The sequence below is a fragment of the Rattus norvegicus genome, chromosome 1 (assembly GCF_036323735.1).
Source record: "Rattus norvegicus strain BN/NHsdMcwi chromosome 1, GRCr8, whole genome shotgun sequence".
Lineage (NCBI taxonomy): Eukaryota > Metazoa > Chordata > Mammalia > Rodentia > Muridae > Rattus > Rattus norvegicus.
In genome coordinates, this window is record NC_086019.1 from 145,605,771 (window position 1) to 145,619,230 (window position 13,460).

Here is a 13,460-nt window from a genome sequence, read left to right on the forward strand (position 1 = left end):
CTATTGCTGTGATAAAACACCATGATCAAAAGCAGCTTGGGGAGGAGAGGGTTTACTTCAGCTTGCAGTTCTGTATCACAGTCCAACACTGAGGGGAGGCAGGAAGGTACTCAAACAAGGCAGGAATTTGAACGCAGGAGGTGATGCAGCCATGGACGGGCGCTGCTTACTGCCTTGCTCCTCACGGCTTGCTCACCCTGATTTCTTATAGTATCCAGGGCCACCAGACCAGGGGTGGCCCCACCCATAGTGAGCTGGGCTTTCCCATACCAGTCATCAGCTGGGAAAACGGCCTCCAGACTTGCCCACAGGCCAATACTATGAAAGCACCTTAAAAAAAAACTTAATTGCCTTTTTTAAAAATTTCTAATTGCATTTTTACTTATGTAAGATTCCTTCTTCCCACATGACCCTAGCTTGTGTCAAGTTGACATAAAAACTAGGCAGCACAGTGAGCACATTGATTGGATGCTTGCCTGCAGGGTCTCTCGTTGCCCGAGGCACTGAGACTTCTAGTTTCTGTAGCGTGTTGGACTGTGTCACGGCAACTGCCCTTCTGTGTTCACTGTTGCAGACGACGCCTGCACTGTTTCTGGGTTTTAGCTATTTTGAACCATGCTGCTTGTAAGTGGATTTCGGTGTACACAGGTAGGACTTCTGCCTGGTGAATACCTAAAGGGGGACTTTCTGAGTCATATGGTGTAGCGATTTCTATATTCATCTTTATAGATGCTGCCAAACTGTTTTCCAAAACCACTCAGGCAGTGTGGACTCTAGAGAGCAGCGCATGCATATTCCAATTGCTCCATCCATCTTGGGAAACACTTGAGCTGACATTCATGTTTTGAGATGATTTTAGTCATTCTGATAGCAATCTCGTGGCACCTCATCATGGTTTGATTTGGATTTCCACGATAATAGTAGTGGTGAGATATTTTCAAATGGTTATCAGAGCATTTGGATATTGTCTTAGTGTACCTGGGACGTTCCAACAAAAATACAAAATACTGGGCGATTTACACAGATGTCTGTTCCTCAGACTTTTGTGGGTCGTTCATAGCAAAGGCAGGTGGAGTGTGTGGCCAGGGTCTGCCTCATGGTTCACCGATGCCAGCTCCCTGTGTGCTCCTATAGATGAAGAGGAGAGGGCTTTCGGAGGTTTCCCTTATAGACTAATCCTATCCTGTGAGGTTTTACACCATTAGAACCCAACCTTGACCCACTCATGTCACAAGACTCTACCTCCTAGTGTGACACATTGGACATTACTGATTCCGTGTATGAATTTTGAGGAGACATATCCTTGTTTCCCAGCCTCTTTACTGTGGCATCTCCTACGCTCCACTCTTTGTCCCTCGATGGCCGTGACTGAAAATCTCCGCCTAGATCATTAGCCTTCATCCACATCCCTCTGCTGTGATCTGTAAGCTTTGCCTCTGGACCAGCGAGGACTCACCTCAAGCACCAGGAGAAAAGGGAACAGCTTGTCAGGGCCACTTCTTTATGCTTGTTGGTTTTTTTTTTCCTCAGCAATTTGGCCTCTTAGATCCCGGTTTCCTTGGATACAGTGTGCTCTGAGGGAGAGGGATGGCTGGAGCTTTCTGCTCCCACTTTCCACCCCGTGTTACAAGACAGAAAATTCACCTGAATGAAGCAGCACCAGCAACTGCTTCTCCACATGCACCCTGAGACGCTTCACCCATTCCATTCCCGACCCTCAGGCTCCCCTCTCCGGCGCTGGTGCCTTCCGGATAGTTTGAAGGGCTCTTTGCTCACACCCTTTGCTCATCTTTCCCTGTTGTTGATGGGTTGAATCTTGCCGTGTTTTCTGAGCTGATAGAAGCAGGTTGTGGCAGCTAAATGGCAGAAAGAGAAGACAGAGGAGCCTGCAGGGAGAGTGAACAGCTCTGGGGAGCCTGATGTCTCTCCAGAGCACTACCCCTCGGAGAGTTGTCCTTACATTAGACATCAAACATGGCCAGAGAGTCCACCCCACTCACCCGTGGAAAGTCTGGAAGCACCCTAGCATTTTGAAGTTCTGGAACATGTTTTTATACAGAAATCTTTGTAATTTTCGTTTTCATGGCCTTCTAAGTTTATGGGGCCCAGAGCTTTTCTCCAGTCCTCTTAGAGCTACAGTTTTAGACTCACAGTTTCCAGTTCTCAGAATCCCTATTATAAGGTTGGCTCTTGAAAATATTTTTCTGAGATTTTGGTTTTGTTGCTGTTTAGTTTGTTTTATAAAAAGTAAAGAAGTGTGGGCTGAGGAGAGGGCTCCGTTGTTAAAAGTGAACCATTACTGCACACAGGCGGAAACCCCACACGCTACCTGTGACTTTCCCAGGTAGGTGGCAAGGTGTCTTCATTTTCCTATTTTTATCTGACTGGAGCTGCCAAGTTGGAGTGGACAAGGTTCCGTCTGATGATGGCCCCGTCCTCCTGTGGCAGGTCTACTGGGCAGGTTTGCAGTGTTTATCTAGTTACCCTAAGTCTGATGCATGATTTTTGGTGGGAACACTGAGAAGCTGGGAATCCAACACTGTCCCTTAACAGATGTCTACATGTGGTACCTGTCCCTTTTCATCACTTGACTGATATTTTGAAATTGAAATCTGTTCCTACACTCACCTGCTTAAACTCTCATGGCTCGTGGTTAGAAGTGGCCCATGACCTGCCCGCCTGTGTCACCTGCCCCTCTGTGTCACCTGCCCCTCTGTGTCACCTGCCGCTCTGTGACCTGCCCCTATGTGTGTGACCTGCCCCCCTGTGTGACCTGCCCCTCTGTGTGACCTGCCCTCTGTGTGACCTGCCCCTCTGTGTGACCTGCCCCCCTGTGTGTGACCTGCCCCTCTGTGTGTGACCTGCCCCCCTGTGTGACCTGCCCCCCTGTGTGACCTGACCCCTGTGTGACTTGCCCCTCTGTCACCTGCCCCTCTCTGTCACCTGCCCCTGTGTGTCACCTGCCCCCCTGTGTGACCTGCCCCCCTGTGTGACCTGCCCCCCTGTGTGACCTGCCCCTCTGTGTCACCTGCCCCTCTGTGTCACCTGCCCCACTGTGTCACCTGCCGCCCTGTGTGACCTGCCCCTCTGTGTAACTTGCCCCTCTGTGTCGCCTGCCCCTCTGTGTCACCTGCCCCTCTGTGTCACCTGCCCCTCTGTGTCACCTGCCCCTCAGTGTCACCTGCCCCTCAGTGTGTGACCTGCCCCTATGTGTGACCTGACCCTCTGTGTGTGACCTGCCCCTCTGTGTGTCACCTGCCCCTCTGTGTGTCACCTGCCCCTCTGTGTGACCTGCCCCTCTGTGTGACCTGCCGCTCTGTGTGACCTGCCCCTCTGTGGGACCTGCCCCTCTGTGGGACCTGCCCCTCTGTGTCACCTGCCCCCCTGTGTCACCTGCCCCCCTGTGTGACCTCCCCTCTGTGTGACCTGCCCCTCTGTGTGACCTGCCCCTCTGTGTGACCTGCCCCTCTGTATGACCTGCCCCTCGGTGTGTGACCTGCCCCTCTGTGTGACCTGCCCCTCTGTGTGACCTGTCCCTCTGTGTGACCTGCCCCCCTCTGTCACCTGCCCCTCTGTGTCACCTGCCCCTGTGTGTCACCTGCCCCTCTGTGTCACCTGCCGCCCTGTGTGACCTGCCCCTCTGTGTGACCTGCCCCTCTGTATGACCTGCCCCTCGGTGTGTGACCTGCCCCTCTGTGTGACCTGCCCCTCTGTGTGACCTGCCCCTCTGTGTGACCTGCCCCTCTGTGTGTGACCTGCCCCTCGGTGTGTCACCTGCCCCTGTGTGTGACCTGCCCCTGTGTGTCACCTGCCCCCCTGTGTGTCACCTGCCCCCCTGTGTCACCTGCCCACCTGTGTGACCTGCCCCCCTGTGTGACCTGCCCCTGTGTGTGACCTGCCCCCCTGTGTGTGACCTGCCCCTGTGTGTCACCTGCCCCGCTGTGTCACCTGCCCCTCTGTGTGACCTGCATCCCTGTGTGACCTGCCCCTCTGTGTCACCTGCCCCCCTGTGTGACCTGCCCCCTGTGTGACCTGCCCCTCTGTGTCACCTACCCCTCTGTGTAACCTACCCCTCTGTGTGACCTGCCCCCTGTGTGACCTGCCCCTCTGTGTGACCTGCCCCTCTGTGTGACCTGCCCCTCTGTGTGACCAGCCCCTCTGTGTGACCTGCCCCTGTGTGTCACCTGCCCCTCTGTGTGATCTGCCCCCCTGTGTGTCACCTGCCCCCCTGTGTGTCACCTGCCCCCCCTGTGTGACCTGCCCCCCTGTGTGTCACCTGCCCCTGTGTGTCACCTGCCCCCCTGTGTCACCTGCCCCTCTGTGTCACCTGCCCCTCTGTGTGTGACCTGCCCCTCTGTGTGTGACCTGCCCCTCTGTGTGACCTGCCCCTCTGTGTGACCTACCCCTGTGTCACCTGCCCCTCTGTGTCACCTGCCCCTCTGTGTCACCTGCCCCTCTGTGTCACCTGCCCCTCTGTGTCACCTGGCCCTCTGTGTGTGACCTGTCCCTCTGTGTCCCCTGCCCCTCTGTGTCCCCTGCCCCTCTGTGTCACCTGCCCCTCAGTGTCACCTGCCCCTCTGTGTCACCTGCCCCTCTGTGTGTGACCTGCCCCTCTGTGTGTCACCTGCCCCTCTGTGTCACCTGCTCCTCTGTGTGTCACCTGCTCCTCTGTGCGACCTGACCCCCTGTGTGACCTGCCCCCCTGTGTTACCTGCCCCCTGTATGGCACCTGCCCCCTGTATGTCACCTGCCCCTCTGTGTGACCTGCCCCTCTGTGTGTCAGCTGCCCCTCTGTGTCACCTGCCCCTCTGTGTGACCTGCCCCTCTGTGGGACCTGTCCCTCTGTGTGACCTGTCCCTCTGTGTGACCTGCCCCCCTGTGTCACCTGCCCCCCTGTGTGAACTGCCCCTCTGTGTGACCTGCCCCTCTGTGTGTGACCTGCCCCTCTGTGTCACCTGCCCCTCTGTGTGACCTACCCCTGTGTCACCTGCCCCTCTGTGTCACCTGCCCCTCTGTGTCACCTGCCCCCCGTGTGACCTGTCCCTCTGTGTCACCTGGCCCTCTGTGTGTGACCTGCCCCTCTGTGTCCCCTGCCCCTCTGTGTCCCCTGCCCCTCTGTGTCACCTGCCCCTCTGTGTCACCTGCCCCTCTGTGTGTGACCTGCCCCTCTGTGTGTGACCTGCCCCTCTGTGTCACCTGCCCCTCTGTGTCACCTGTTCCTCTGTGTGACCTGCCCCTCTGTGTGACCTCCCCTGCTGTGTCACCTGCCCCTCTGTGTCACCTGCCCGCAGTGTGACCTGCCCCCCTTAGTGACCTCCCCCTCTCCCTGTGTGACCTGCCCCTCTGTGTGACCTGCCCCTGTCTGTGTTACCTGCCCCTCTGTGTGACCTGCCCGCTGTGTGTCCTGCCCCTCTGTGTGACCTGCCCCTCTGTGTGACCTCCCCCGCTGTGTCACCTGCCCCTCTGTGTGACCTGCCCCCCTTAGTGACCTCCCCCTCTCCCTGTGTGACCTGCCCCTCTGTGTGACCTGCCCCTGTCTGTGTTACCTGCCCCTCTGTGTGACCTGCCCGCTGTGTGTCCTGCCCCTGTCTGTGTGACCTGCCCCTCTGTGTGACCTGCCCCTCTCTGTGTTACCTGCCCCTCTGTGTGACCTGCCCGCTGTGTGACCTGCCCCTCTGTGTGACCTGCCCCTCTGTGTCACCTGCCCCTCTGTGTCACCTGCCCCTCTGTGTCACCTGCCCCCCAGTGTCTCTTGTGCCTCTGTGTCAACTGCCCCTCTGTGTGATCTGCCCCTCTGTGTGACCTGCCCCTCTCTGTGTGACCTGCCCCTCTCTGTGTGACCTGCCCCCCTGTGTCACCTGCCCCTCTCTCTGTGTGACCTGCCCGCCTGGCCATGTCATCCTTCTCATTTGGGGTTTGTCTTTTTGTTTTTAACAACGTCGTTTCCTTACTAGAATATTAATGTCATGGCTTTTCCTATGTTCCTTCCTTCTGTCAGAAATGCTACTTCCTCCCTGGGGAATTACAGATAACTTTCTAGGCTGTATTCTGGAACTTTCTGGGCACCGAATACCATTTGCTTCATTCCGTCTGGTTTCTCCTGGCAGGCTTTGTCTGCATCTCTCTGCTGTGGAAGTGTGTTTATCTTGGTGTGTTGGGTGGCTGTTCCTTGATCGAGGTGTGCTGTACTGTACTGTACTATAGTGATACCTTTGGGCAGACTTCCTAGTTTGGTAATTAGATAACTCATGTCAGTCTGAGACATTACTGCATTACTGTAGTTTTGTCATTTTAGGTTGAATGATACTGAATTGGTTTATCGTCTATCTATCATCTATCTATCATCTACCTATCTATCATCTCTCTGTCATCTATCTGTTCTCTCTACACCCCCCCCCCCCCAGTAGTCCTGGCTGGCCTAGAACTCATAGAGAATAGCCGGCCTCTGTCTCCTGAGTGCTAGAACTAAAGGTGTGCCCAGCCTTGATGTATAAAGTTTTGTTGGTATGCCATTTGTGTGTGTGTGTGTGTATGTGTGTGTGTGTGTGTATATACACGTGCAAAGACCACAGTTTAATGTCAAGTGTCCCCCTTATTCACCCCCCATTAATGAGGACCTCTCCCTGAGCCCAGAGCTTTCAGGTCTGCTCACCGGGTGGCCACTAAGCTCCAGGAGCTCTCTTCCCTCCCCCGTGCTGGTGCCACAGGCACAGTGCTCTGCATGGTTCTTACAGGCAGCCTCCCTCACACTGGCATTTATACGGCTGCCGGGGTTCAGAGTCAGGTACTCATGTCTGTACTCCATGGTTTTACCAGCTGAGCTTTCTCCCTGGTTCCCCAAATAATTGTTCTGGGACAGAATTCTTAACACTTGTCCCTATATATTCATTTTTTTTTTTTACTGTAATTCTTACTCTACTTGTACTGCACAGAAAAACAACAAAACAAACAAAACCCAAACACGAATACCCAGCTTTGCTATGTGCTGATGGTGACCTGGGAGTGGTCATTTTTGTCACACTCTCTCTATACCTCCAATGAATATACATTTCTTAGTATGTTGGCTGAAAAGTCACAAATGTATGTGTATGTCTTAGGTCCATGTTAGTTTGACTTCCAAGCCATGAATCATATATGTATACATATCTATATGTATGTGTATGAATTGTGCGGCTGTCGGCACAGCACCATGGTGACCGAGCTTCCTGGATTACTCCTTTTACTGTCAGCCTGAGATCCCAGTCAGGGCACCGCCCACGGAAATATTTCCTGTCTGATGTTAAAAGTTTTATTTTGGTTAGTAATTTCCTAGTATGTATATATTTACCTATTTACTTTTTTTTTTGGTTCTTTTTTTTTCGGAGCTGGGGACCGAACCCAGGGCCTTGCGCTTCCTAGGCAAGCGCTCTACCACTGAGCTAAATCCCCAACCCCTACCTATTTACTTTTAATATTTTTGTATGTTTTGCTGTAGATATCAATCTAGAAAATATTTTTGTAGCTGGGTTTTCAAAGCCCCTTCGCTTGAGCTGGTTTGTGTGTAGCTCAGGGGTGGGGCACTTGCCCAGAATGCTCAACACTCGGGCTCTGATTCCCACCTCCATAATGAAGCAGCAGAATGCATTCTATTCCTCCATCCCTTAACGTAGCGAGCTTAATCCACACCCACAGTTACGGTTGGTCCACTGGGACTTACTGTACCTATCTTATTTTGTGTTTTCTGTCGGCCATTCCTTGGCTTCTATCTGAACATCTTTTCTTAACTTCCTTTGGTTTGATACCCATTTGCTTTTTACCCATGTGTTGGTAAGGACAGCGTATTACTACACACACAGCACTATTTCTTTTTTAGCGTTGGGCTTTTAGAGTTAAGCATTAGTTATAGAATGAGATGCTTGTATGTCACTTCCCCCTTGTCCCCAGTTATGGCTGGGCACATGGGCTTTGGCATACTCAACACGCCCACAGCTCCGCCCCCTCCTGACCTGTGGTCACCTGGGCTTGTAGAGCCCAGGCATTAGATTTTACTTGATTGTTTTCAGTGGATACCTGATTTTATCACAGGAGTTTTTCCACTTCCACCCCCACCTATTTCTTGTATGCCACAGTTCCCTCTGGGTTCTGTTTTATTTCCTTGAGGTAGCATTTTAACATTATTGTTTTTAGTAGAGACCCCGCTGGCTTGGGTGTCTTTATTTTGCTCTCCTTATAGGACTGGTTTTCATTGCACTGAGCTCCTCGAAGCCCCTTCTCCGTGCTCTCCTGCGCTGCTCTTGCCGAGGAGAGAGTTCTGTTGTCTGTTTACTGCCTTTCTGCTTGGCTGCCTCTGCAGGCCCCACCCCCTGACAGACAGTCATGGATATTTTATTTTTGAGATCTTGTTATCAATTAATATTCATCTTTCTTAGTAACTCAAGTATATTTTCAAAATTAAAGACTTGTATCTTTGTGTAATAAGAAAAAAACCAGTTCTTTATTGTCATTGTTGTTTTGTTTTGTTTTGAAATAGGGTCTCTCTGTGTAGCCCTGGCTGTCCTAGAATTCCCACTGTTGACCAGGCTGGCCTTGAACTCACAGAGATCTGCCAGCCTCTACCTCTTAAGTGGTGGCATTAAAGGCATACACCACCACTATCACCACTGCCAGGCCCCAAACCCCTATTCTTAAAATATTGATTTTTGCCCCCCGGGTGCCTTTCGCTTTGGAGCTGTTCATCTATTCTGTCTTGAGTAGCTCATATTCAATAGAAAATACAGTGCTTTGTCTTGTCTTGTTTTGGTAATTTCCTTAAATACTTTCCAGCTTGCTGCTTTTGTTCTGATTATGCCCAGCCTGGAGTTTACCCCTGTGCCTGGTTAGGTTTTTTTTCCTTTCTTTCCCAAATTGATGTAAGCCAGGATCACCTCTACTGAGAAATGCCTCCATCATTGGCGGGTAGGTAAATCTGTGGGCATTTTCTTGATTAATGATTGACATGGGAGAGTCCTGCCCACTGCCTCTCCTCTTCCTGAGTTGTATAAGAAAGCAGGCTGAGCATGTGTGGAGAAGCAGGTTGGTAAGCAGCACCCCTCCATGTTCTCTACTTCAGTTCCTGCCTCCAGATTCCTACCTTAAGTTCCTGCCCTGCCTTTTGAAGCAATGATCTGCAGTCCGCCTTGCTGCCCCACGCTGTGTCACAGCAGTGTAAGCCTGATGGAGACGGCTTCATTTATTGAGATGTTCAGACCTTTGTCGGTTGATTTTTAAGACTTCTAATTTTTAAAAATAGCCTTTAAAATTTTGTTACTTTTTGTGACTAGTTTTTTGTTCATTGAAAATTTCCATCACTTAACAATTTGGCCCTGGCCTAAATATACATAAGAGGCCCTTGTCACCTTGGTCACGAAGCTCTTCTTGTCAGCAATAAAGTCATGCGATTTCGTATACTTTTTCTGGTCTCCTTCTTGGTGTTATATTTACTTAGAATTTAGATCCAGGATAAGTAATGTTGGGAAGATGTCCTCTGCCCTTTAAACCTCTGTGTTCTAGGTAGCTGGGTAGCTGTGCTTTCTTCCACCTGGTTCCTAAGGCCCTCACGCAGCATCTCGGCTTCTTTCCTGTGGTGAGGCTGTGAGTATCTGATGTAATCCACAGAGGAGAGGGTGCAGACTGCCAGACAGGACAGCATCAGACACCCGCATTCCTTTCCCAGGCCCTTAGGCAGAGCTTGGTCCACACTCTCACCCTGGCCATACTCTTAGGTCTCTCTTCATCCAGTGGGGATCCACTGCTATCTCTTCCCCATGTGTAGACAAGATGCCCAGCAGGCCCGCGCTCCTATCTGAGCTCACCATGCTGTGCTTTAGTTCTTTTTTAGGACCAGAAAAAGATTATTTTGATTCTAAATATTACTTTTTCTTTCTGATTTTGTTCTTAATATTTAAGGTGTTATTTGAGTTTATTCAGAATATAGGAAAGGCATTAAATTGGGACTTTTATAGTAATTTGAATAGGAGTGAAAGTTGCTTGAGTATCAATATGTTTAACCAAGTGTTCATATACCCGAACCTATGTGGGAATTTCTCATTCATTGGTCAGGTGACTTAAATATCTAAAGTCATAGAAATATTCCTACTTAATGTCTCAAAATAGCTAAGTATCCTGGGGGAATTCAGGATTGTCATAACTCCGACCTGTGACTCGTACTGAAAACAAAACCAGGCTTTATCTCTTCCCAAATGAGAAAGGAATGGAAATCACATTCATTTCTGTTAGCAAAAGTAGAAGTAAACCTCTCCTGTGTGGACACCATGAAGTACCCTTCTCCTATGTGAGACACCATGAAGTACCCCTCTCTTGTGTGAGACACCATGAAGTACTCCTCTCCTGTGTGAGACACCATGAAGTACCCTTCTCCTATGTGAGACACCATGAAGTACTCCTCTCCTGTGTGAGACACCATAAAGTACTCCTCTCCTGTGTGAGACACCATGAAATACTCCTCTCCTGTGTGAGACACCAGGCTTTCCAAAAAACAGAGGCAGTGTAATCCTGCCAAAGTGGACCAGTTGAGGAGGTTTCTGGTCTAACCCTCAATACTAAGTGAATCTCTAATCCGTATTTCAAGACCAGGATCTGTGCATCGGCTTCTCTCCTTCCAACAGTGAAGGAGACTGTAGATGGCTATGTCAGTCATCACAACACACACCGTGTACACAGTGTGACCAGCTGCGGTGGCTACCCTTCCCCAAGTGATCTTCCACTCTCCTTCAAGCTAGATCACAGTGTATCTCAGAGAAGGAACAGAAATGTGTGCAAAGCATGTTTATAGCTACAAAGTAAAGCCCAAGGTTGGTAGTTACCAGGCACAGCCTGCACTCCATTTTGCTGACCAAGGCAAGTGCAGGGCGGAATGGGATACCTTGTATCTCAATGGGCGGAGCTACAGAGCATGGCAGCCATTTTTGCAGACTTCCATGGCCACTGATATAAGGCCAGAGCTTGTCTAACTCCCATTAGAGTCTGATATTACCTCTAAAAGTTCAGAACCAGTACTGGAGGTACTCCTCACTCTTTGGTCTAGAGCACAGTCTTGGGTTTGTTTCAGGGTCTCATTTTGAGGATTGGAAGAAGACTGTTTCTGACCTCTGTCCTTAGCTTGAGAACTGTCAAGTGGGTTGTCTTGAGGAGCTCACAGGCTCTGCAGTTTAAACAACACTGTTCACTGGACTTAGTTCCTTGGGGCTGGGTGGTGGCCAGCAGACGAGACTCTCCTGCTTGTTCTCTGAGCTGTGGGTCAGCTGGGTGGCTGTGTGTGATGGAGCTGGTACCCCTTTACCTCTCTGCCTAGCAGGGCTTGTCCACAGGCAAAGAGTTTCAGGGAGGTGGGTAGAAGCACATAGGTTTCTTTCTAGCTAGGCTTGGTTCTTTGTGGTCACAAGTCACAAGGCCACCCTGATAGTGGGGCAATTGAATGCTAGGGCAGGGTTTCTCAGTGTATCAGAGCCCCAAGTGTCCTGGACTTTCCTGTAGTCCAGGCTGACCTCGAACTCACAGAGATCCCCCTGCCTCTTCATCCTAAATGCTGAGATTAAAGGCCTGCACCACTATGCCAGGCCCTGCTAGCTATTTTTGTAAGCCACTCTCTTCAGGAAATCCTGTGTCATATCTTAATTTAAGCAAACGTCTGTGTCCCTTTACCATGCCCACACCTCCTTATTCTGTAGCAACAGTGTGTGTGCATGAGAGAGAGGAATAGGGTATACAGGCAGACGAAGCCCGGCCTGCATGTAAGGAATCTGCAGTCCCCTTAACAACAGCCTACTGTGACTTTATACATGTGTTAACACTTTAAAGCCATAAATAAATCACGGTGAAATACTTTCTAAAGGAAACATTTTTGTGAGTCCATTCTCCTTGTTCATGAAGCCAAATCCATGGGGACTGGAGTCGCTTTTCTGAAAGGCTTCTCTAAGTGGTTGTGTTGGGTAAGGCGTCTGTAGAGAGCTCACTGCTGTGCCCTCTGGCTTGCCAGGGTGTGATTGGTGGCCTCTGCCTCCTTTTCAACCTTTGTTTTCTTCCATTCTCCCTTGAGCACTCATCACATGGGAATGAAACGTCTTACTGCTTTGTGAGCAGCCTGGCCTCTCATTAGAGACAACGTTTTGGTAGTCACAGTGGTGTGGCGGGTGTGTGCATGTGTTGGTGTGTGTGCACATGTGCATGCACGGTCTGCACAGTGAGCTCATGTCTTCAGTTACCATTGGGCGGGCGGACACCAGGGATGCAGCTGAGTGTTCCTCTGGGACAGGCAGCCCCACGAAGGATCAGTGTCAAACCACCTTTCCATTCCTACTCAGTTTTTCCGTTTTGAAACCACTGTCCCACCCGAGAAGACCTTTCCCCCAGAGCTGCACACTGCAGTGCTGCCTGTCCTTCAAAAGCAAGCCCTGATGCCACGTATTCTAGGAGTCAGGTCCTGGATGAGCTGCCGTCTACTCTGCAGATGGAGACATTCTCTAAGCAGCTCTGAGAGCCTACCAAGTTGATGCATTGATAAGAATTTGCATCTCGTCCTAGTATTTGTAGTTTTTACCGCCTGTCTCTTATATTCAGGCTGTGGGGTGCTAACCCTTGTCACTCCTTGGGTTCCTAACTGTCATGTCACTGCTTATATTAGAACTACGTTGTGCTATCCGATGAGGCCCAAGATGATGAAGCTTGAACAAATGGGAAATATACATTGTCCCATGATCTTTTCTTTTCTTTAGTTGTGGTTGTGGTGTGTGTGTGTGTGTGTGTGTGTGTGTGTGTGTGTACATGTGTGTGCCACAGTGCACATGTAGAAGCCTGGGAACAACCTCATGGAGCTGGATCTCTCCTTCCACCTCTACATGAGTTCCAGGGCTTGAACTGGGGGACCTTTATTGTCTCGTTGGTTCCTGATTGTTTCCATAAAGAATGAGGGGAGATGGCTCAGCGTTAAAAGCACTGGCTGCCTCTTCCAGAGGACCAGGGTTCAAGTCCCAGCACCCACATGGCAGCTCACAACTGTAATTAATGTTTCAGGGCTATATATGCAGGCAAAACACCAATGTACATAAACCAAGCCAACAACTGAGATTTTTGTTACTAACTTCAATGAAAGACATGTACAGTGAAAGCATTTGTGTTTGTTTTTGCAGCTGTTTAGTGAAAAAATAAGTGGTGCAGAAGGAACGAAGCTAGATGAAGAGTTTCTGGATATGGAAAAGGTAAAGCTGTTTGAACACGCAAAGGGTTAGAAAGGAGCTGTCTCTGCCAGTGAGGAAGCCTCCTACTGTCAGGATTCTTGCCGGGAGTGGGAATCCACACTGTTCAAATGCAAGCATGGGGTGCAGAATTGGGAAGGGACACCACAGTGCTGCCCAGACCAAGTCAGGCTCCGGGTTGAACCACATCTGGTCTGGGCATGTTGAGGAAGGAAACGGGATGTGACTAAC

General features: G+C 50.3%; 1 protein-coding gene across 10 annotated transcripts in view; it reads left to right on the forward strand.

Moving 5' to 3' along the window:
* Sh3gl3 (SH3 domain containing GRB2 like 3, endophilin A3) overlaps window positions 1-13,460 on the forward strand; it is a 131,154-nt gene that overhangs the window by 72,043 nt on the left and 45,651 nt on the right. For all 10 annotated transcript variants that reach the window (NM_031238.3, XM_063275380.1, XM_063275376.1 and 7 more), the window contains one exon: window positions 13,164-13,232. In NM_031238.3, the coding sequence (NP_112517.1) occupies window positions 13,224-13,232 (9 nt within the window). In that variant the 5' untranslated portion in view covers window positions 13,164-13,223. The remainder of the gene's footprint in view (window positions 1-13,163; window positions 13,233-13,460) is intronic.